The sequence below is a fragment of the Staurois parvus genome, unplaced genomic scaffold, assembly GCF_062004578.1.
Source record: "Staurois parvus isolate SC_StPar_1 unplaced genomic scaffold, SC_StPar_1.0 ptg000897l, whole genome shotgun sequence".
NCBI classification, from domain to species: Eukaryota; Metazoa; Chordata; class Amphibia; order Anura; family Ranidae; genus Staurois; species Staurois parvus.
In genome coordinates, this window is record NW_028318693.1 from 1,842,121 (window position 1) to 1,866,523 (window position 24,403).

At 50.8% G+C, this 24,403-nt stretch overlaps 3 protein-coding genes across 3 annotated transcripts; 2 read left to right on the top strand and 1 right to left on the bottom strand.

Annotated features, from left to right (window-relative positions):
• Positions 1-13,424: 13,424 nt before the first annotated feature.
• On the top strand, positions 13,425-13,736 carry LOC149442341 (histone H4). The gene has a single exon (XM_089656299.1). It carries the CDS (start codon positions 13,425-13,427, stop codon positions 13,734-13,736), a length of 312 nt encoding a protein of 103 aa, XP_089512425.1.
• Positions 13,737-19,110: 5,374 nt separating this feature from the next.
• On the bottom strand, positions 19,111-19,503 carry LOC149442342 (histone H2A type 2-B-like). Its single transcript, XM_089656301.1, has 2 exons — positions 19,441-19,503; positions 19,111-19,392 (listed from the first exon to the last, which is right to left on the bottom strand). The coding sequence occupies exons 1-2, from the start codon at positions 19,501-19,503 to the stop codon at positions 19,111-19,113; spliced, it is 345 nt and encodes a 114-aa protein (XP_089512427.1).
• A 163-nt stretch (positions 19,504-19,666) lies between these two features.
• LOC149442343 (histone H2B 1.1-like) lies at positions 19,667-20,743 on the top strand. The gene has a single exon (XM_089656275.1). It carries the CDS (start codon positions 19,821-19,823, stop codon positions 20,199-20,201), a length of 381 nt encoding a protein of 126 aa, XP_089512401.1. The 5' UTR covers positions 19,667-19,820; the 3' UTR covers positions 20,202-20,743.
• The last annotated feature ends 3,660 nt before the right edge of the window (positions 20,744-24,403 follow it).

The following is a 24,403-nucleotide window of genomic DNA, read 5'->3' on the forward strand; positions in this document are numbered from 1 at the left end:
TAATCATCAGGGCCAAATGTGATGCCTAACACTTTGCTCTTTGGCTGGGGCTCCGGGAAGGTATCCGGAAGCGAGAAGTTCTCACCTTCCCTACCCATCCAGAAAACTTCACTTTTTTCACGATTGATCTTGGAGCCTGATGCCTCCGCATACTGTTCCATCTCTGAGACAACCTCCTGCGCCTCTTCAGTCCCAGAGATGAAAACAGACACGTCATTGGCATAGGCCACGACTCTCAAAGGCGGCTCACCAGTAGCACCCACCGGCACCCCACCCAAAGCCCCACCATCTAGCCTCCTGATGAAGGGGTCAATGGCAAAGCATAGAGCAAGGGACTCAGCGGACACCCCTGCCTCCCCCCAGAGCCAACCCCAATGGGTCGCCCAACCCAACCATTGATCAACATGAAGTTTTCCGCCCCTCTGTACAATGTTTTCAACCAGCCAATAAACCTCCCTTCCAGGCCATATCGGTCAAGGAGATGCCAGAGGTACTTATGATCTACCAGATCAAAGGCCTTGGCCTGATCCAGCGCCAGCAAATACTTCCTACTGCCATCAGCCCTGCATCGCTCCAGAACCTCCCGGACAGCTAACACCGCTGTGAACGTACTTCTGCCCTGAACCGAGCAGTGCTGACGCTGTTAAAGTAACCCGTCTGCCACTGACGACAAGCGCCAGAAAAGGATCTTGGCCAGAATCTTCCTATCGACATTGAGAAGGCTGATGGGGCGCCAATTCTCAATCATCGAAGGGTCCTTACCCTTTGACAGCAAGATCACAGCCGATTTCCTCATGGAGGGAGGGAGCGAACCCTCATCCAGACAGCTATTAAAGACCTCCGCAAGGTGAGGTGCCAAGCTGGACTTAAAAATCTTAAAGAATTCTGCTGTCAAGCCGTCTGGTCCAGGCGTCTTCTTGATGGCCAGACTATCTATGGCTTTGACTACCTCTTCAACTGTGATCTCACCTGTCAAACTTGTGGGCGGAATGTTGTTTTCCAGACCTGGCGTAGACTCCAAAAAGCTCGACATCCTTGCCCGGTCGAGGTGCTTCTCCCCCAAGAGATCTTCAAAGAATGCCCTTGAGACCTCCAAGATCCCTGACCTGGATTTCGTCAGAGATCCCATACTATCTCTCAGGCCGGTGACCGTTTTAATCGCTATACCTTGCTTTAAGTTCTGGTAAGGGTCAGGCGAATGGTACTTCCCATAGTCCCTCTCCAGAACCAAAGAGGCATGCCGGTCATACTGATACTTCTTCAGGAGAAGCTTAACCTCTGAGATGGCCCCCGAATCTCCACCCTCAGAGTCAGAGTCAAGGCGATCAAGCCTCCTTCGCAGCTGTTGGTAGGCAAAATACTTATCAAATTGTTTTTTCTTACCTAGGGCCTTGAAAAACCTGCCAATCCGCACTTTGGTAAGCTCCCACCACTCCGACTTACTGCTGAAGAAATCCAGGATGGTCTCCTGAGCTTGAAAAAAATCCTCAAAGGATCGTCTCACCTCCTCATCGTCCAGCAGAGTTGAATTCAATCTACAGACACCCCTCCCCTTCGGTGGCGTATCTGAAACATTCAAAGACACAGTCAGCAAAAGGTGGTCAGAAAATTCTACTGCCTGACACACAGGTCCCGAGAAGGCGGAGTTCCCCTTTAAAAAAAAACCTATCTATTCTACTCTCACTTCTACCTCACCTAAAAGTGAATCCTGTGCTGTCTGGGCTGCGCTTAATTAAGGCATCTTCCAGACCTGCTTCCCTAACTATCTCATTTAAAAAAACGCTGTCATATTCCAGCCTGTCAATGGAGCCCTTCCTGTCCTTAAGGCTAGTGACAGTATTAAAGTCTCCTCCAAAGACAACTTGCCGGGACGTAAAAAGGAAAGGCTTAATCCTTGTAAAGGCATTTCCTCTCCCACGTAGACTGGGGACCGTAGATATTAATGAGCCTTAGCTCTTGCCCCTTCACAAGGACGTCCAAGACCATACATCTTCCAATCTCCACCTCAATGACCCGCCGACACTTTACCATGCCGGAAAAAAGTACCGCAACTCTGCTGTAAGGCTCGGCCGCAAGAGACCAGAAGGAGGGACCACACCTCCACTCCTTCGCCAGATGGACATCAGCCAGACTGCTGAGCCGGGTCTCTTGCAAAAACAAAACATCAGCACAAATACTGCAGAGCAAAAATAAGGCCACACTTCTAGCACCTACAGACTTTATGCTGGCAACATTAATGGTTGCCACATTTATCGGAGCGGGAACTGCCATCAAGGTAATTGAGATGGTCGTTTCTTAGCCTTTGTCTACGTGACTTTCCTCTGGGTTCCCTTTCCTACCCCATCATCCATAGGGGAGAGGGTACCTCCAGAATCCCCTTCCTCCCCGGAGAGGACCTCAAACTTGTTGCCAGATATAATCTCTACTTCCAAAAAGAAAACAGACGATGCAGGGGACAACCCTACCCTGCTCCCTCCCTTCCCAACCACAGACCACCCCTCCCCCTTGGTCACTTTACTTAACCCACTTTCCTTAGGGACAGATACCAATCCTGCCTCCTTCCCAACCACCTCAGACGCCACCACATCACCACCAGATTGTCGGTGGCGCCGTGGGAGAAGTACGGGGGGAGGCATCACCGAAGGCGCTCCAGACGCCTTCTTGGCTCCAGCGCTTCTGTTTTTCCTAACAGGGGGGATAGGAACACTGGGGGCAGCGGTAGACAACACTGGGAAAGATATTTGGGAGGACACAGAGACAGTGGGAGACTCTCCAGAGGGAGAGGGTACGGACACATTAGGGGCCACAACAGGCACCGACAGCGCCAAAGAACCTTCGGTGTCAGATTTGTCCGAGGAAGGGGGGAGGGGGGATGGCTCCTCACCCCTCTCCTCAGCATCCATCCGGTCCAGCTCCTCCATGAGCCCAGACAAATTGTGGAGTACCTCTGGGCACTTACTATATGAGTGCCCCAGCTGTTGGCAAAGATTACACCTTATTAAATTACACTCTCTGGCTGTATGCCCCATCCCCTGACACAGAGAACATTTCAGGATTTCACATGTCGCTGCAAAGTGCCCCTTGTTTCCACACCGGTGGCAGACTTTAGGCTGGCCAGCGTAAAAAATGGTCAGCCTGTCTCTTCCCAGGAATGCTGAAGTGGGCACATGCTTGATCTTATTATCCTCCGTATGCAGTCTGACTGTTGCTGCCCACCCACCTGTCCATATCCCCCTATCATCTGTAATCTTCCTTATGGGGGCCAAGACATCCCCATATTTCCCCAACCAGATAGTAATGTCAGCTGCCGGGATGGTTTCATTCCTCACCAAGATGGTTATATTCTTGGTTAACGACTGACGCAACACCACTTTAGGTACTAGCCCCTCCCACCTTGGGGTCCCTTTACACTGGTTCTCAAACTTTATCCAGAATGTTTCTAGGCCTTCCGGCCTCTGAAAAGAAATGTCATATTCGCTGGACCCCAATGGGGCTATGAAGGCAAATTTATAATGAACCCTAAAGCCCATCTCGATGATGCGATCCACCACTTCCCTTCTGATTGGGGGCGGGGCTTTCCCTTCCCATCTTATCTGCACAACGTTCCTTCTTTGTGCCGCAGGCCCCCCCATGCTTACTACAGGCGGATGCACCACAGCCTGACCCCTTCTTAGGGCAGCAGAATAATCCAGTACGGGGGGGGGGGGGGGGGGAGAGGAGGCAGACACCCCCTTCACAACACTTGACATAGAAGGAACATTACCCATGGGAGCAATACTCTGCACAGCAGCTGACACATTACACATGGGAGCAATACTCTGCACACAAGATAACACCTTACCCTGGGAGAAATACTCTGCACGACAGCTGATACATTACACATGGGAGCAATACTCTGTACCGCAGCTGACACATTACCCGTGGGAGCAATACTTTGCACAGCAACTGACACCTCCCCCACTGGAGCAATACTCTGCACAGCAGCTGACACATTACCTGTGGGAGAAATACTCTGCACAGAAGCTGACACCTCCCCCACTGGAGCAATGTTCTGCACAGCAACTAACACCTCCCCCTCAGAAGCAATACTCTGCACAGCAACCTGCTCCCCTGCAGCATTACTCACCCTCCCGCTCTGCTCCTTTGGCAGCAGCTCACTGGGGATTTGTTCCAGCCGCACATACACAGCCTTCTCCCTCCCCCGCTGCTTCACCGGCTTCTGCCGACTACACCCCTCATCACCAGACTCCTCAGATGTGAAGGCAAAATGCCGGCCATGTAGCGGAGACTCCAGCTCTGTTATGAAGCATAGCCCCGCCACAGCGTCACTGGGAGTCTCCTGTGACCCCCATTCCGATTGCTGCTGGGCAGGGATAGTTCCTAGCGTCTGCTCCAGCCTCCAGACCCGACTCCACCACCATTGGTGCGCTCCCTCCGGTTGGGGAAAGCCCATCCGACGTTACTGGTGCTCTGGCCGGCTCTGATAGGTCCCCGGACGAGACTTCCTCCACGAGGTCGACTTCTCACCGCTGCCATCAATTGTTCCTTGGCTTGCCTGAAGCGCTCCTCATTGGAGAATTTCTCCCTCAGGATCCCGCTGGCTTGCTTCAGAGATGACACGAGGTTGGCCTGCTGATGGACAGCCTGCTCCATGGCGTCCATCTCAGGCCTCATCAGCTGCCTCTTGGTGCTCCACACCCGCTCATACCCAGATCTTTTCTTTTTCAGATCCAGCCGCATCTTATTCAGTTTCTCCTCTTCCTTCTTGATTCTGGCCACATGAGCCGTCACTCGCCCACGATATGTAGCATAGCTTTCCCCTTCTTTAGGGGCACTTCCCAGGTCCTCCACTTTCATGGGACCGGTACTAGGCTCACCCTGGGGGGGGGGGGGGTGACACAAACTCTGCTCCTCCAGCAGTCTGTGCAGCAGCCACACCTACTTCCTCCTAACGAGGCCCAGCTGTAGGATAGCTGGAGGGACTCTAGAAGGGGTGTGATTGCTAAGCTGGTCCTCAACTCTAGTTAGTGCATCAGATTGTATGTAAAATTTGTATCTGTCAGTGTGTGGTCAGCCATCTGGATTGGAGTGGAGTCTCCCTCCGGTGGTGGCCAAGAGGTAGTGCGAGCTGTGAAAGTATATCACGGCCGGTCTAATATACGTAGATACATTCAAAGTTAAGTCCTCCTTATTCCCTCTTACCCCAAGTCACGGCTGGACATGCGTGCCTCGGTTATCTAGTCACTGTGGATGTGTGCGTGTGGGTGAATTTGTGACAATCACTAAACCCACATCAATAAAAACTATAAAGAAAAACATGCTGTTTATACTCACTCAGTCACTATCGGATTAATTTTCTGTAATCTGCAAAAAACCTGGTTGATTCTGCTGTTTTCTCTCTATCTCTCCCTTCTGTCCATGTCCTCAACTCAGTTGGGGATTTTGCAGAGCAGTGTTGGTAGTTACTGCACATGCTCAGTTGTCAGCGAGTTTCCATGTTGAGCATTTTCTTCCTATCACATCTGAGCAGCACATCTGACTATAGAGTCACACATGTGGGCGTTTAAGTGGTAAATGACAGCCTACTCCCTCCTCTTCCCTGCTCACTAATCAGCTAACACAATGGAGCTGGATATTACATCTTGATTGATGGAGGCTTCACCTCCCTGTTATTCTAAGTCACAAGCTGCAAGGGCGTGACACAGCCTGTGACTGGCAGAAATCTGCCCACACCATGTTATTGCAAAAAATAATAACAATGTGATTTCAAATATATATTTGTATGACAATTTAAAACAGTTTATAGATATTAATTATTTATTTCTATTCTGTATCCCAAAAACATTTTTTTTTCTTAATTTTAAACATGTGACCATCAGCAGAGGACTGGAAACTCCTGTTAGAATGGGAAACAGCTGGGTCATGTGACAGCTGTATATCTATTAGGAAAAAGGTACTTCAATATTTTTTTTCTTCTTTATAAAATAAATACAGTGTCATCATCCATATGCAGAAAGAGAAGGGATAATGTAAATTGAACAGTGGGGGGTTTAGTATCACTTTACGGGGAAATTAACCTGGAGTTCTGGTTTAAGTTGAACGATATCAACACATCTGCCAACTGTGTTACAAATTCCAAAGCATATGTTGGGATGCAGCTTTGCCTGATCTGACTAAACCATCTGGGGTCTATATATGACATCATGGATACAATTATAATTTGTTCAGAATTGTTGTTCCAAAAATGATTGTTGTCTTATCAAAGGTGACCGGCCCGGACATGAGCTTCCAGAGTGTCCACACTCACATACTCTACCTCAACAGCAACATCTTCCCCAGGAGGAGCCTTGACTGAATGCACATTCCTCCATTTGTGGGCAAAAACCCAAACATCTCAAAACAATCTCCTTTATTGGGCTCATTTTCATCCTTAATACACTGGTGGAAAGCAAAATACGGGAAAATTCATGATAACTGAATGAATGCTTGAGACTATCGCACATCATATATTTTTTTTAAATAAAGAGACCCCTGTGTTAATGGGAAGGCTAGAAGTCTAACTCGGAGAAAAAGAGATTCAGTCCAGCAGGAAGGTTGTCATTTGAAGAGTCCTTTAAAGGTTTCCATTTGATGTTGATCCTTATATTCATATTTCTATTTGGAAGGGATGGTGGGAGATTTCATCAAAAGGTTTAGGAAGGCATAACCCAACCGGTTATAAGGTGGGCAAAAAGGAACAGAAAGCCCCCAACTGAACCGATGCATGGCACAATGGAGTCTTTGTATAACACGAGGTATTCACAATGTCCCATTCAATGCCAAGAACAAGGCAGAATCTTTGCTAGAACCTGGTGGTTCTGGATGCAGAGAGGGACAGAAGGTATATAGAAAAAAACTGCATGGCTTCACCCACTATCTGAAATGAGGAATAATCCTCCGATTTTTGGTATTGAAAACATGAGATATGAGGAAACCTTCTGTTACTGTTAAACACATCAGAACCTTCTTATGACTGCCTGTGTATGGCCATGAATAAAATGAAAGCAAACCCCAATCCTGGTATTCTATGAAAAAGAGAATTTGCACGTAGAAGAGAACATTATATCGACATTGCTATTCCAATCCTCCTTCCTCAAAATGCAGAGCAGCAATTAATGTACACCAAAATAAACAAACCAATGAAGACTTCCAGAACCTTTACAAATGATTCACAAAAACCTAAAACACCCACCTGCACTAACCCAACAATAGTATTTGAAGGAAATATTTTTTTTAAATTATGTAAAATATTTTTATTTATTTTATGCATATAATATATATCACAGTGGCTAATTGGTTAGCACTTCCGCCTGGAAGCACCAGGGTTGTTGATTCGAATCCCAGCCACGGCACCACCTGCCTGGAGTTTGCATGTTTTCCCTGTGCCTGCGTGGGTTTCCTACAGGTACTCCGGTTTCCTCGCACACTCCAAAGACATGCTGGTAGGTGAATTGGCTCCTGTCTAAATTGTCCCTAGTATGTGTATGTATGAATGTGAGTTAGGGACCTTAGATTGTACGCCCCTTGAGGGTTAGGGACTGATGTGATGTACAATACATATGTGTAAAGCTCTGCGTAAATTGACGGTGCTATATAAGTACCTGAAATAAATAAAATATCACTTGATGGCAGAGCAGTGGCATCACTAGGGTTGGTGTCACCTGGTGTGATAAAACACTGTGTCACCGTCCCCTCCCCCCATGTTTTACTGCACTGCCACAGTTCCCCCCCTTAAACATTTGGGGAACCCTTACACAGCTTTAGGCCTGAACCCCCCAGGTCTGACCATCAACAATCCTCAAAGCCTGCCCACAGGCTGTCCCACCAAATTTGCTCACTGGCCATCCTATCAAGTCCTTCATTGTCCTTCACCCTCTTTTATTTTAACACTCTTACCATATACAGGTGAAACTCAAAAAATTAGAATATGGTGCAAAAGTTCATTTATTTCAGTAATGCAACTTAAAAGGTGAAACTAATATATGAGATAGACTCATTACATGCAAAGCAACATAGCTGATTTGTCATAATTGTGATGATTATGGCCCAACAACACTACAAAGAGATCCCTGTGCTCAAATCCCAGCAGGTAGTGCATGCATTCATCCATCAGGTGCTAAAGGGGTGTAACCACATAGTAACACTCTTGCAATATGTGTGAACTAAATATCCCTATTTATTGCATTGTCTGCTTGAAAGGGTACATACCAGTGTGCAGAGGGTCCTTCAGAATTTCTTTGCTGGATGGGTTGTCTCTTTGCTGGAGGTGCTGTCTATTTGCTGGACGAGCTATGACTTTGCTGGAGGAGCTGTCTCTTTGCTGGATGGGCTGTCTCTGCAGGATGATCTGTCTCTACTATACAGGTTGTCTCTTTGCTGGATGGGGTGTCTCTTTGCTGGATGAGCTGTCACTTTGATGGACTTGCTGTCTCTTTGCTGGATGGCTGACTCTTTGCTTGAGGGGCTCTCTCTTTGCAGGAAGGGCTATCTCTTAGCTGGAAGGGCTGTCTCTTTACTAGAAGGGCTGTCTCTTTGCTGGACAAGCTGCCCCTTTGCTGAACTGGCTGTCTCTTTTTTTTGGAGTGGCACTATCTTTATTTTTTGGCTGTCTCTTTGGTGTAAAGGCTGTTTCTTTGCTACATGGGCTTTCTCTTTGCTGCACTGGCTGTCTCTTTAATGGATGAACTGTCTCTACGGCACCGGCTGACTCTGCTAGAAGGGCTGTCTCTTTGCTAGATTGGGTTGTATTTTTGCCCAGTTGTGTCCAGCAAAGAAATATCCCAATCCAGCAAAGAGCCCAGTCCAAGAAATGATATCCCCATCAAACAAAGATACATCCCTGTCCAGCAACAAAACATCTAATCTTTGCTATATGGGGATGTCTCTCTGCTGGATGGTCTGTCTCTTTGCCCAGTTGGTTCCAGAAAAGAGACATCCCAATCCAGCAAAGAGACAGCCCAGTCCAAGAAGTGACATCCCCATCCAGGAAAGAGACACCCCTATCCAGCAAAGAGACATCACATCTTTGCAATATGGAAATGTCTCTTTACTGGATGGGCTGTCTCTACTGCATTGGCTGTCTCTGCTAGATGGGCTGTTTCTTTGCCTGATGGCCTATCTCATTGCTGGACTGGGCTGCCTCTTTGCCCAGTTGGGTCCAGCAAAGAAATATCCCAATCCAGCAAAGAGACAGCCCAGTTCAAGAAGGGACTTACCCATCTAGCAAAGAGACATCCTTGTCCAGAAACAAAATATCCCATATTTGCTATATGGGGATGTCTCTTTGCAGGATGTTCGGTCTCTTTGCTGGACAGTCTGTTTCTTTGCTGGACTGGTCTGTCTCTTTACCCAGTTGGGTCCAGCAAAGAGACATTCCAATCCAGCAAAGAGACACCCCTGTCCAGAAAAGATACATCACATCTTTTCAATATGGCGATGTCTCTTTGCTGGACCCGCTGTCTCTTTTCTGGACCAGCTTTCACTGTTTGGGCTGTCTCTTTGCTGGAGGAGCTGTCTCTTTGCAGGATGAGCAGTCTCTTAGCTGGATGGGTTTTCTCTTTGCTAGACTGGGCTGTCTCTTTGCCCAGTAGGGTCCAGCAAAGAGACATCCCTATCCAGCAAAGAGACAGCCCAGACCAAGAAGGGACATCCCAATCCAGCAAAGTGACACCCCTGTCAACAAAGAGACATCCCATCTTTGCAATATGAGAATGTCTCTTTGCTGTATGATCTTTCTCTTTGCTGGATAGGCTGTCTCTTTGCGGGATGGGCTGTCACTGCTTGCTGGGCTGTCTCTTTGCTGGAGTAGCTGTCTCTTTGCTGGATAGGGATGTCTCTTTGCTAGAGGGGCTGTATCTTTACTGGACTGGGCTCTCTCTTTGCTGGACAGGCTTTCTCTTTGCTGGACAGGCTGTCAATTTGCTATATGGACTATTCCTTTGCTGGAGGGGCTGTTTATTTCCTAGGCAGACTTTTTATTTGCTGGTGGAGCTGTCTCTTTGCTGAAGGGGCTTTTTTTTGCTAGACAGACTGTTTCTTTGCTGGAGGGGCTGTCTCTTTGCTGGACGTGTTTTCACTTTGCTGTACAAGATTTTTCTTTGCTGGAAAGTCTTTACCTTTGCTGTACGGGCTGTCTCTTTGCTGTACGGGCTGTCTCTTTGCTGGGTGGGCTGTGTCTTAGCTTGAAGTTCAGTCTTTTTGTTGGACGGGCTGTCTCTTTTCTGGATGGGCTGTCTATTTGCTTGGCAGACTATTGCTTTGCTGGAGGTGCTGCCTGTTTGCTGGATGGGTTGTCACTTTGCTGTACGAGCTTTCTCTTTGCTGGACAGGCTGCCTCTTTGCTGGAGGAGCAGTTTATTTGCTGGATGAGCTGTCTCTTTGCTTTATCGGCTGTCTCCTTGCTTTATGGGCTGTCACTTTTTTGGATAGGCTTTCTCTTGGCTGGGGGTTCTGTCTCTTTCCTGGACGGTCTGTCTATTTGCTGGAGAAGCTGTCTCTTTGCTCTACAGGCTGTAACTTTGCTGTACAAGCTGTGTCTTTGCTGGATGGGCTCTTTATTTGCTAATTGGACTGTTTCTTTGATGGAGGGAATGCCTCTTTGCTGGAGGGGCTGTAATGTTTCTGGATGGGCTGTCTCTTTTCTGAGGGGCTTTCTCTTGGCTGGAAGTTCTGTCTTTGCTGTACAAATGCCTCTTTGCTGGGTTGGCTGTCTCTTTTCTGGAGGAACTGTCTCTTTGATGGACAGGTTGTCTGTTTGCTGGACGGCTGTCTCTTTGCTTGAGGGGCTGTCTCTTAGCTGGAATGGCTGTCTCTTTGCTGGAGGGCTATCTCTTTGCTGGATGAGCTGTCACTTTGCTGAATGTGCTGTCTCTTTTTTTTTTTGGAGTGGCAGTATCTTTGCTGGTTTGACTGCCTCTTTGCTGTATGGATTGTCTTTGCTGCATGGGCTGTCTCTTTGCTGCACTGGCTGTCTCTTTACTGGATGGGCTGTCTTTGCTGCACCATCTGTCTCTGCTAGATGGGCTGTCTATTTTCCTGACGGGCTATCTCTTTGCCCAGATGGGTCCAGTAAAGAAATATCCCAATCCAGCAAAGAGAGAGCACAGTCCAACAAGGGACATCCCCATCCAGCAAAGAGACATCCCTGTCCAGCAACAAAACATCCCATCTGTTCATATGGGTCTGTCTCTTTGCTGTACGGGCTGTCTCTTTGCCCAGTTGGGTCCAGCAAACAGACATCCCAATCCAGAAAATAGACGGCCCAGTCCAAGAATGATCATCCCCATTCAGCAAAGAGACACCCATGTCGCGAAAGGAGACTTTGCAATATGGGGATGTCTATTTGCCATATGGGTTGTCTCTTTGCTTGATTAGCTGTCTCTTTGCTGTATGGGCTGTCACTTTGTTGGATGGGCAGTCTCTTTGCTGAACTGGGCTGTCTCTTTGCTGGACTGGGCTGTCTCTTTGCCCATTAGGGTCCAGCAAAGAGACAGCCCAGTCCAGCAAAGAGACAGACCGTCCAGCAAAGAGACATCCCACCTTTGCAATATGGGAATGTATCTTTGCTGGATGGGCTGTCTCTTTGCTGGACGAGCTGTCTCTTTGCTGGACGAGCTGTCTCTTTGCTAGAGGGGCTGTATGTTTGCTGGGCTGGGCTGTCTCTTTGATGGGTGAGCTGTCTCTTTGCTGGATGGGATTTCTCTTTGCTCTACAGGCTGTCTATTTGCTATATAGACTGTTTCTTTGCTCAACGGGCTGTCTATTAGCTAGGCAGACTGTTTCTTTGCTGAAAGGGCTGTCTCTTTGCTGGATGGGTTGTCACTTTGTTGTACAAGCTTTTCTCTTTGCTGGAAAGGCTTTATCTTTTCTAGACAGGCTGTCTCTTTGCTGTACAGGCTGTCTCTTTGCTGGAGGGGCTGTCTCTTTGCTATACGGGCTGTCTCTTTGCTGGAGGGGCTGTCTCTTTGCTATACGGGCTGTCTCTTTGCTGGAGGGGCTGCCTCTTTGCTTGAGGGGCTGCCTCTTAGCAAAGAGGCAGCCCCTTCAGCAAAGAGACAGCCTGTACAGCAAAGAGACTGCCCCTCCAGCAATGTGGACTGTTTCTTTGCTGATGGGGCTGTTTCTTTTCTGGATGGGCTGTCTCTTTTTTGGCGCTTTTCTGGGTGGACTGTCTCTTTTTTGGAGGGGCTGTATCTTGGCTGGAAGTTCTGTCTCTTTGCTGTACAGCTGTCTCTCTGCTGGATGGGCTGTCTCTTTGCTGGATGGACTTGCTCTTTTATGGAGGAGCTGTCTCTTTGCTGGAGGGGCTGTCTGTTTGCTGGATGCCAGTCTCTTTGCTGGATGTCATTTGCTTTGCTGGAGGGGCTGTCCCTTTGCTGGATGGACTGTCTCTTTTCTGGAGGAGCTGTCTCTTTGTTGGACGTCAGTCTCTTTGCTGGATGTCAGTCTCTTTGCTGGACGGGCTGTGTCTTTGCTGATTGGGCTATCTCTCTGCTGTATGGGCTGTAGTTTTGCTGCACTGGCTGTCTCTTTACCAGATTGGCTGTCTCTGCTGCACCAGCTGTCTCTGCTAGATGGGCTGTCTCCTTGCTGGACAGGCTGTCTCTTTGCCCAGTTGGGTCTAGATAGACACATCCCAATCTAGCAAAGAGATAGCCCAGTCCAAGAAGGGATATCACCATCCAGCAAAGATACATCCCTTTCCAGCAAAGAAACATCCCATCTTTGCTATATGGGGATATTTATTTGCTGGATGAGCTGTCTCTTTGCAATATGGGGATGCAGTTTTGCTGTGCAAGCTGTCATTTTGCTGTGCAAGCTGTCATTTTGCTGGTTGGGCTGTCACTGCTTGATGTGCTGTCTCTTTGTTGGATGGCTGTTTATTTGCTGGACGGGCTGTCTCTTTGCTGGATGAGCTGTCTCTGCTGGAAGGGCTGTCTCTTTGCTGGACTGGGCTTGCTCTTTGCCCAGTTCGGTCCAGCAAAGAGACATCCCTATCCAGCAAAGAGACAGTTTGTGTTGTTTATTTCCAAGTCATATTTCTCAATATTAAATTGCTGCTAACAATAGTAACCGGTGATGATGGTTTGTGTTCTGAAATGTGAAAGATGAATGTTTCTGTGTAATCTCCGAGGAAGAAATAGAAAACAAATGAGAAGAATGAAGAGATTTCTCTCCTGGAGATGGATTTCTATTGTCATTAAAAGATCTGAAAAGGGCGGAATGTGGAGAAAGCTTCCAAATGAATCCAATTGTATTGTGTGTAAAGAATGGGTGTGACTCCGCCTCTTCCCAGGAAGGTTCCCATCAGGTCCGCTCAAGCTGTATAAAAGGAAGGCGGGCCCAGCCCAGAGCTCAGTCGGTGTTTGCAGCAGAGAAGAATCGTCATGTCTGGTCGCGGTAAAGGAGGGAAGGGTCTGGGGAAAGGCGGCGCCAAGCGCCACAGGAAGGTGCTCCGGGACAACATCCAGGGCATCACCAAACCCGCCATCCGACGTTTGGCCCGCAGAGGGGGAGTCAAGCGCATCTCCGGCCTCATCTATGAGGAGACCCGCGGAGTGCTGAAAGTCTTCCTGGAGAATGTCATCCGCGATGCCGTCACCTACACCGAGCACGCCAAGAGGAAGACCGTCACCGCCATGGATGTCGTCTATGCTCTCAAACGGCAGGGACGCACCCTCTACGGATTCGGAGGATAAATCCTCATACCCCCCCCTTCATCGTCACAAAGGCCCTTCTCAGGGCCGCCCACCTTCTCATACAAAGGGCTATTGATTGATCATCTCCCTACTACTGCTCTCATCACCCCCCACAATGCCTCTTCTACTCCTTCTCATTTTCCTCTCCTCCATTCCCAAAATCCATTCACTATATCCCTCTGCTCCTCCTAAACATTTGTATATTGTGTCCTCACTGCTTCCTTCGCCCCTCTATGGCACCCACCACCTCCTCCTATTATTCCACTCTCCCACTGACCCGAACACCTCCACTAGGAGTTTCTCACGCTCCTGCACATCCCGCTCCCATGCCACCTTTCTCACCCTTCTCCTCCTCCTAGCCGCGGGAGACATCTCCCCGAATCCTGGCCCTCCACCTCCCTCACCCGCACAACACCCTCCCGCCGCCATGTCCTACCGCAACCTAGTATCTGTCCCCCTGCTCCCTAAAATCTCCCCCCCGTTTTCATGTGCACTCCTGAACGCCCGATCGGTGTGCAACAAGCTTACCGCCATCCACGACCTCTTTGTTTCCCGCTCCCTCAACCTCCTGGCGATCACGGAAACCTGGATCCAGCCCACTGACTCTACCTCCCCTGCTGCACTCTCCTATGGAGGTCTCACCTGGACCCACTCACCCAGACCTAACGGTCGTAAAGGTGGTGGGGTTGGTCTGCTCCTGTCACCGCGGAGCACCTTCCGAGTCCTCCCAAACCCCCCCTCCCTATCCTTCTCCTCCTTTGAGGCCCACTGCGTCCGACTATTCTCCCCAACCCCCCTGAAGATTGCTGTGATATACCGGCCTCCTGGATCCATACCCCGCTTCCTGGAAGACTTCTCCTCCTGGCTACCCTTCTTCCTCTCCTCTGAGCTACCCACCATCATTCTTGGGGATTTCAACATCCCTGTCAACCTTGACAACCCGGACACAGCCCGTCTGCTCCACTTAACCTCCTCCTTTGCACTTGCACAGTGCATACAATCCACCACCCACTCCGACGGTAATATCCTTGATCTTGTCTTCTCCAACCGCTGCGCTCCCCACAACCTCACTAACACCCCCTTCCCTCTCTCTGACCACAACCTGATCACCTTCTCTATCTCCTCGTCCTCCAACAAAAACCCCTCCAAATGTCACACTACTACCAGCCGTAACCTCCGCAACCTTAACCCTGCCCCCCTCCACTCTGCAGCTGATCAACTCCACGACCGCATCCTCCCCCTGTCCTGCCCCGACTTGGCTATGACTGCCTACAACAACGTGCTGTCAGCAGCCCTTGACTCACTAGCGCCTTTAACCACACGCAACATCAGACTCCGACCGCTCCAGCCCTGGCAGACTGATCACACCAAAACCCTCAAACGACGCAGTTGTGCCCTGGAGCGACTATGGCGCAAAACAAAATCCCAACAAGCTTTCACCTGCTACAAATCTGCCTTCCGCACCTACACCTCCTCCCTCCACGCAGCCAAACAAGCCTACTTCCTGACCCTCATCAAGGCCCTCTCCTCCAATCCTCGCCGACTCTTCTCCACCTTCAACTCTCTACTCTCTCCACCCCCACCTCCACCCAGCACCTCACTCACCGCCCTTGAGATTGCCAATCACTTCAAAAACAAGATTGACACAATTCGCAAGGACATTGCCGCAACTCACACGCCCTCTCAACCCGTCCCCTCTCACACAGCTACCCCCTCATCCCCCCCCCCCCTGGACATTACCCGCAGGGACTTCGTCACTGCTCAAACTCCCTCCGACCCCATTCCCCCTCACTCGGCTACCCCCTCATCACCCCTCTCCCACGGCCCCACCACTGCTCTGACCTCCACTCCCACCCCACCCTACATTCCTCATACTGAAGCTCCCCCAACACTCCACACCTTTGACCTTACTACCATTGAGGAAGTCTCCAAGATCCTCTCTGATGCCCGCCTCACCACCTGCCCCCTCGACCCTATCCCCTCACAATTCCTACGACCTCCCTCCCCCTCCATCCTACGCTCCCTCACCCACATCTTTAATCTCTCCCTCTCCTCCGGCACTTTCCCCTCCCCACTGAAGCATGCACACATCACCCCCATACTTAAAAAGCCCTCCCTGGACCCCAATGACCCGAACAACCTCAGACCCATCTCCCTGCTCCCACTTACATCTAAACTCCTCGAGCGTCTCGTCTACACCCGCCTATGCTCTCACCTCAACGACAACAACCTCCTCGATCCCCTACAGTCTGGCTTCCGCCCCCTACACTCCACCGAAACCGCCTTACTCAAACTCTCCAACGACCTTCTAACCGCCAAAGCTAATGGCCACTATTCAGTGCTCCTACTCCTTGACCTCTCTGCGGCCTTCGACACAGGTGACCACCCCCTCCTCCTCAAAATACTACACTCCCTCGGCCTCAGAGATTCTGCTCTCTCCTGGCTCTCATCCTACCTGTCACAACGCTCTTTCAGCGTTACCTATAATGCTACCACCTCCCCCTCACTCCCCCTCTCTGTTGGGGTCCCTCAAGGCTCTGTCCTTGGGCCCCTTCTCTTCTCCATCTACACCTCCTCCCTTGGCCAACTCATACACTCTCACGGCTTCAACTACCACCTCTATGCCGACGACACACAAATCTATCTCTCAACCCCCCACCTCACCCCTTCGGTCTCTGCCCAAATCACACACCTACTGAGCGACATATCAGATTGGATGTCGCTCCACTTCCTTAAACTGAATCTCTCCAAAACCGAGCTCCTTGTCTTCCCCCCAGCCCGAACCCCACCCCCCATTGACTTCTACATCACATCCAACAACGTCAATATCAAACCCGCTCTGCAGGCCAGAGTACTTGGTGTCATTCTGGACTCCAACCTATCCTTCCAGCCCCAAGTCCAATCTTTAACAAACTCGTGCAGACTCCACCTCCGCAACATCGCCAAAATCCGCACGTTCCTAACCCCAGAAACCACTAAACAGCTCATCCACTCCCTCATCATATCACGACTCGACTACTGCAACTCCCTCCTCACTGGCCTGCCTCGCCGCTGGCTATCCCCGCTTCAGTTGATCCTGAATACGGCTGCCAGACTCATTCACCTTTCCAACCGCTCCATTTCCGCCACCCCCCTCTGCCAATCCCTCCACTGGCTTCCGATTGCGCAACGGATCAAATTTAAAATCCTAACACTGACGTACAAAGCTGTCCACCATACTGCCCCGAACTACATCACTGACCTAATATCCAAGTACCGCCCAGCACGCACACTCCGCTCCTCACAAGACCTCCTTCTCTCTAGTTCCCTGGTCTCCTCCTCCCATGCCCGCCTCCAGGACTTCTCCAGGGTGTCACCCATCCTCTGGAACTCCCTGCCCCAACCCATCAGATTATCACCTACTCTCCTCTCCTTTAGGCGCACCCTGAAAACCCATCTCTTCAGGGAAGCCTACCTCACCCCTTGCTAACTTGCTGACCTCCTCCACTCTTCCTACCACTCCATCCCCCACAGCTATCTCCTCCTGTACCACTATCCCACCCCTTCTAGATTGTAAGCTCGAAAGAGCAGGGCCCTCGATCCCCTCATGTTTTGCATTGTATTGGTATTGTTCTGTCACATGTTCTGTCCCCCTTTGTAATGTACAGCGCTGAGTGAACTATTGGCGCTTTATAAATACTGTATAATAATAATAATAATAATCTCCAGAGTTCTATCTGCTCCTCCTGTAATGGGGGATTATATAGCGCGTCATTCTATACAACTATATGACGTCATGTATAAAGACCTAGTTCGGCAATTCCACCAAAGAATCTGTCCAATCCCCTGATTGCATAGTGTGATCAGTAATCGGGATGGATCCGGTTCGGAATGGCGGATTTTGCATTCTAAGGTCTGAGTGACAAACAATGATGATCAATGGTGATCGCAATGCGCTTATAACGATTGTGGCCGATCTGAGCCCCGAACAATGAAAGGGTTAATGGATGTTCTTACAAATAAACCGATTTGGTTCATCATATGTAATTTCTCTATCGATTCATTGTACATATTTATCTGGCGGTGTCATCATTACTTACTTCTACCAGTCATTTCACATCAATCTGGATGTGATATTGGGGGGGGGGGGGTCTGTAACTGCTACATGTCTGAAGAAAGGACACACATATCAGTCAGTGACATGATCGTATACAGATCTGATGAATCGTACAATACTTTATTCACATCATATAGAAAGGTAGAGATCTATGACATGTATGTCACTCATGTCATGTTCTGTATGTTGGGGGGGGGGATCCTGGATTCTGAGAATGGATACAAGACAATATATGGAAGTAATCATCAGAATCCATTTCTAGTCATTGTGATTTAGTGGATCCTGGGGACAGATAACAGAACAAGGACTGACATGACTCAGTAATCACCGACATCCCTCACTAATCAATACAACTGTCTGGAATGAAAGCGGTGATATTTCTCGGATGTCTCATCTGATGATCTCCTTTGTTCTCCGGCTCGGATTTGGCGGTATAATAGGGCAGAATTTGAAATCTGAGCCAATCACAGCTGTGGGCGTTGTCTCCATCAGCCAGTAATGCTTTTCTTACGAGTAAAGTAGTATATATTCCTAGTGCAGGAAGTTCTCCATCTTGTCGGGTTTTGACTACAAATAAAACATTTCACATGAATATCTGCAATGCTCGGAATGAATGGAAGGATTGATCGATCTTCCCGGATAAAACGGTCAATGGATGCAGATTGTCGGTCCATAGAATTCCGGCGGGAAATTGGAATGTATTAGACAATTGAAGCAATGACCGTTTATTATTCAAATAAGAAAAAACAATGTGGGGAGGAAATGATCTGATTAGGAAATGTGATAATCTCACTGAAATCGTTTTCTATTTTTACCTTTTAGAATTCGGATGTGAAAACCGGTTATCAGCTACAAATAACCCGCCCAATCCCGGGGCGCCGAGAGATCACTTTCTCCCCAGAAAGTTCAACATAGAAATCCTTCCCGGCGTCCAAACGTCTTCCTATGGAGAAGCAGAGATGACACCCGGATGTAGAGGAGACTTACTGTCCGGACGGCGGGAAGGATTTCCACCTTTTCGAATTGTCATTACAAACACGTGACAGCTTCCATCCCAGAACGTCCTTTACTAATCCGAGATCTACAGAGCAGGACGGAGGGAAGAAGTCGCCGACTTTCCTCCTCCACCCCCCCCCGAGAATCCCATAGAAGCGGGAGATAGAGAGGAGTGTGGGATTGGTGTCCATAGAAGCCGTATGTCCGCCCTCTGTATGGAGATGTGGGGGGCTCTGAGAAGAGCCGTTGTGTTGGCGGATAGAAGGGAATCCTGTGGGGGGATTACTTGCTCTTGGCGGCCTTGTGGCTCTCGGTCTTCTTGGGCAGCAGCACGGCCTGGATGTTGGGCAGGACTCCTCCCTGGGCGATGGTGACGCCGCCCAGCAGCTTGTTGAGCTCCTCGTCGTTGCGGACAGCCAGCTGGAGGTGTCGGGGGATGATGCGGGTCTTCTTGTTGTCTCGGGCGGCGTTGCCGGCCAGCTCCAGGATCTCAGCCGTCAGATACTCCAGGACGGCGGCCAGATAGACGGGAGCTCCGGCCCCGACCCGCTCGGCATAGTTGCCCTTCCGGAGCAGACGGTGAACACGACCGACGGGGAACTACAGACCGGCCCGGGACGATCGGGTCTTGGCCTTAGCCCGAGCCTTGCCTCCTTGTTTGCCGCGACCAGACATGATTGGATGACTGACGAATCACACACAGATAGGCCCCAGCAGCCGCTTTCTCTCCTTTATACACTCCATGCTCTGACGTCACACGCTGGGATTGGTTGCTTTTGAATTCAACAAATAGCGGTCAGACTTGTTTCTACACCAATCTGTACACGAGGATAGACAGCATGACGTCACTTTCCATCACATGTCGGCGACCTCCAATAGGAAGTGCGAGGCAGTACGAAGCTCCTTTGCATAGGCCGCCTATAAAAGCAGCACATGAGGGCGGCTCCAGCACACTTTCCCCGCAGCCAGCCAAGCAGTGGTGAACCCTGATCATGCCTGAACCAGCCAAGTCTGCGCCGGCGCCCAAGAAGGGCTCCAAGAAAGCCGTGACCAAGAGCCAGAAGAAGGACGGCAAGAAGCGGAGGAAGACTAGGAAGGAGAGTTATGCCATCTACGTGTACAAGGTGCTCAAGCAGGTCCACCCCGACACCGGCATCTCGTCCAAGGCCATGAGCATCATGAACTCCTTCGTCAATGACATCTTCGAGCGCATCGCCGGCGAAGCTTCCCGCCTGGCTCATTACAACAAGCGCTCCACCATCACCTCCCGGGAGATCCAGACCGCCGTCCGCCTCCTCCTGCCCGGAGAGCTGGCCAAGCACGCCGTCTCCGAGGGCACCAAGGCCGTCACCAAGTACACCAGCGCCAAGTAATCCCCCCGCCCCCCGGGGCCCCATTATCCCAACAAGGACACAAAGGCTCTTCTAAGAGCCGCCCACCATTCCAATCACTGAGCTGTCATCACATTGTATTGCCGCTAGAGGTCCCCCACACGTCACACTTACACCGGACATTCGTCATTCTGTAGTACAAGGGCCTCCCTCATTGGATACACATTGGAGGGGCACCTGGTTTGGGGGAATCTACAGGAATGTTGTAGAATGCATAGCCGGCCTTCCATGAGTGATGACATCGGTCATTGTTGTACAATCTGATTGGAAGGTATAAATCTGAAGATGTATTCTAGGTAGAAGAAATCCATCCGAGTCCCACATTCCCCTCATTCCGGAATTTCTGATGTTTTCCCTCTTGGAGATGTAAAGGTTCTCATTTGTACATTAAATATTGTCTGCTAGTGGGAGCCGGAAAATAAACCGCCCGATCGCATTGTATATCTTCCCCGATACAGAAGTCAGTATTTCCCATCCTATGGAGGGCGATCCTATAGTATCCAGGAATATAGATCTATAGGGGTCATGGGGGGACAGGTTCGCTTTGTGTTTGATGACATATGTAGGACTATGCACAGAGCAGGCTCATGTCTGGAGACGTGTATACAGGGGGATGCTGCTGGGGGAGGGGGGACATTGTCAGTATACAGGGGGATGCTGCTGGGGGAGGGGGGACATTGTCAGTATACAGGGGGATGCTGCTGGGGGATGGGGGACATTGTCAGTATACAGGGGGATGGGGACATTGTCAGTATACAGGGGGGTGCTGCTGGGGGATGGGGGACATTGTCAGTATACAGGGGGGTGCTGCTGGGGGATGGGGGACATTGTCAGTATACAGGGGGATGCTGCTGGGGGATGGGGGACATTCAGTATACAGGGGGGTGCTGCTGGGGGAGGGGTGACATTGTCAGTATACAGGGGGGTGCTGCTGGGGGATGGGGACATTGTCAGTATACAGGGGGGTGCTGCTGGGGGATGGGGGACATTGTCAGTATACAGGGGGGTGCTGCTGGGGGATGGGGGACATTGTCAGTATACAGGGGGATGCTGCTGGGGGATGGGGGACATTCAGTATACAGGGGGGTGCTGCTGGGGGAGGGGTGACATTGTCAGTATACAGGGGGGTGCTGCTGGGGGATGGGGGACATTGTCAGTATACAGGGGGATGCTGCTGGGGGATGGGAGACATTGTCAGTATACAGGGGGATGCTGCTGGGGGAGGGGTGACATTGTCAGTATACAGGGGGATGCTGCTGGGGGATGGGGGACATTGTCAGTATACAGGGGGATGCTGCTGGGGGATGGGGGACATTGTCAGTATACAGGGGGATGCTGCTGGGGGATGGGGGACATTGTCCGTATTCAGGGGGATGCTGCTGGGGGATGGGGGACATTGTCAGTATACAGGGGGATGCTGCTGGGGGAGGGGTGACATTGTCAGTATACAGGGGGATGCTGCTGGGGGAGGGGTGACATTGTCAGTATACAGGGGGATGCTGCTGGGGGAGGGGTGACATTGTCAGTATACAGGGGGATGCTGCTGGGGGAGGGGTGACATTGTCAGTATACAGGGGGATGCTGCTGGGGGATGGGTGACATTGTCAGGATGGGGACTTCTGGACACACTTGGACTAGTTTATGGCTCATCTGCTTACAGTTATTACTTACACACATCCCTGTCATTTGTCTCACTTTTGTCCTTGTCACGGACTGCCAGTGCCTCTCCCCTCCCCCGCCATATCCCTCCACCCCTAAGGGGAGGGAAGAGCCCCCTTGCACATTCCAATGTCTGTGGAGCTTCCATGGACAGGGCTGGGCCGGCCGTTGCCAAGGCAAACTAGCCGCGTCCCACATGGTTTTCAAAAGACCCGCGCAGGAAGCAGCCCTCTCTCTCTGTTCCTGTCCATGCTGCTCGAATCATCTTGCTCCCAGAAAGATGCTGGGAGGCTCGGGTGAGGGGGACCAAGCTTCCCCAGCCATCCCCCCTGCGCACTCTGCAGACCCCCAAAAGGTCAGGACTGTAGCCCTCTGCAATACCCCAGGGTTGGGAGTCTCCACAGCTCTGCATGAGCCTTCTCCTCAAAGGTCAGACCCCACAGCTGAGACCCTGCCAGCCTGTCTACTGAGCACCCTTGCACCCTGTCTGCTGCTGAGTGCCCTGGGAGCTGCTGCTGGGGGACACTGCACACTATCCATGGCGGCGTGTCCCTGGAAGCTGTCTGCTGCTGAGGGACCCTGCACACTGTCCATGGCTGCGTGTCCCTAGAAGCTGTCTGCTGCTGAGGGACCCTGCACACTGTCCGTGGCTGCGTGTCCCTGGAAGCTGTCTGCTGTTGAGTGCCCGGGAAGCTGCTGCTGTCTGCTGATCGCTGGTTGTACCTGGAACGCTGACCACTGGTTTTCCCTGTCTGGAGCCGCCTGCTGCTGAGGGTCTGCAAGCTGCTTACCGTGAGTGTCCTGAACTGTCCCTGTTGTGCGCACTGACCACCTGTGTCCTGAACTGTCCCCACTGTGCGCACCAACAACCCGTGTCCTGAACTGTCCCCGCTGTGTGCATCGACCACCCGTGTCCTGAACTGTCCCTGTTGTGTGCACTGACCACCTGTGTCCTGAACTGTCCTCGCTGTGTGCACCGACCACTCGTGTTCCGAACTGTCCCTGGTGTGTGCACCGACCACTCATGTCCTGAACTGTGCCTGCTGTGTGCACCGACCACCCGTGTTCTGAACTGTCCCCGCTGTGTGCACCAACCACCCGTGTCCTGAACTGTCCCTGCTGTGCGCACTGACCACCTGTGTCCTGAACTGTGCCTGCTATGTGCACCGACCACTCGTGTTCTGAACTGTCCCCAGTGTGTGCACCGACCACTCATGTCCTGAACTGTGCCTGCTGTGTGCACCGACCACCCGTGTTCTGAACTGTCCCCGCTTCATGCACTGACCACCCGTGTCCTGAACTGTCCCTGTTGTGCGCACTGACCACCTGTGTCCTGAACTGTGCCTGCTGTGTGCACCGACCACTCGTGTTCTGAACTGTCCCCAGTGTGTGCACCGGCCACTCGTGTCCTGAACTGTCCCCGCTGTGTGCACCGACCACCCGTGTTCCGAACTGCCCCGCTGTGTGCACTGACCACCCGTGTCCTGAACTGCCCCTGCTGTGCGCAAAGACCACCTGGGTTATGCACTGCCCTACTACACGCCTAGACTACCCTTACTTGAACCGCCCCATGGCGTGCCCAGAGTATAGCTACCTGTGGTGCCCCTGAGTGCTTGAGCCATCGCTACCCGTTGAGTCCCCGTGAACCCAATGGCTGGGTGGGAGCTGTGCTGAGGCCAGTCTCCACAGCTAGAGTCCCATTGAGTCCCCGAGACCCCTGACCAGGGGCAGATTGCCGCCTTGTGCCCGAGGTCTCTGCCCAGTGGTAGGTTGCCGCCTGTTGCTAGAGACCCCTTCCCAGGGGTAGATTGCCTGCCTGTTGCCCGAGACCCCTGCTCAGGGGTAGGTTGCCCGCCTTTTGGCCAAGTCTCCAATCTGCTGTCCAGTCACGGAGGGAGCTTGGCTGAGGCCCCACGCCTAGGGTGGAAATTGCTTGCCTGTCGCCGAAGACCCCCGTGCCTGGAATCGTCCCTGATTTGCGCACACATCACCCTCCCTGCCATTTCCCTATTGAGTGTCTGTCATTTTGCTGCTTCAATAAAGGTTTGTGTGTTCCCCATCTTCTCCGTGTGCTCTGTCCTGACTAAGCTTCCGTTACAGTCATACATTCATGCAAGTCTAAATATGGGACATACAGTTGCAAGAAAAAGTATGTGAACCCCTTGGGATTACGTGGAGTTTTGCATGAATTGGACATAAAATGTGCTCTGAACGTCATCTAAGTCACAACAATAGAAGAACACGGTCTACTGAACATAATACTGCACAAACATTAGATGTTGCCATGGTTTAATTGCACATAACATGTAAACATTCACAGTGCAGGGAGGAAAAAGTATGTGAACCTTTGGACCTAATAACTGGTTGACCCTCCTTTGGCAGCAATAACCTCAACCAAACGTTTCCTGTAGTTGCAGATCAGACCTGCACAACGATCTGGAGTAATTTTGGACCACTCCTCTTCACAAAACTGTTTCTGTGTAGCAATATTCTTGGGATGTCTGGTGTGAATCGCTCTCTTAAGG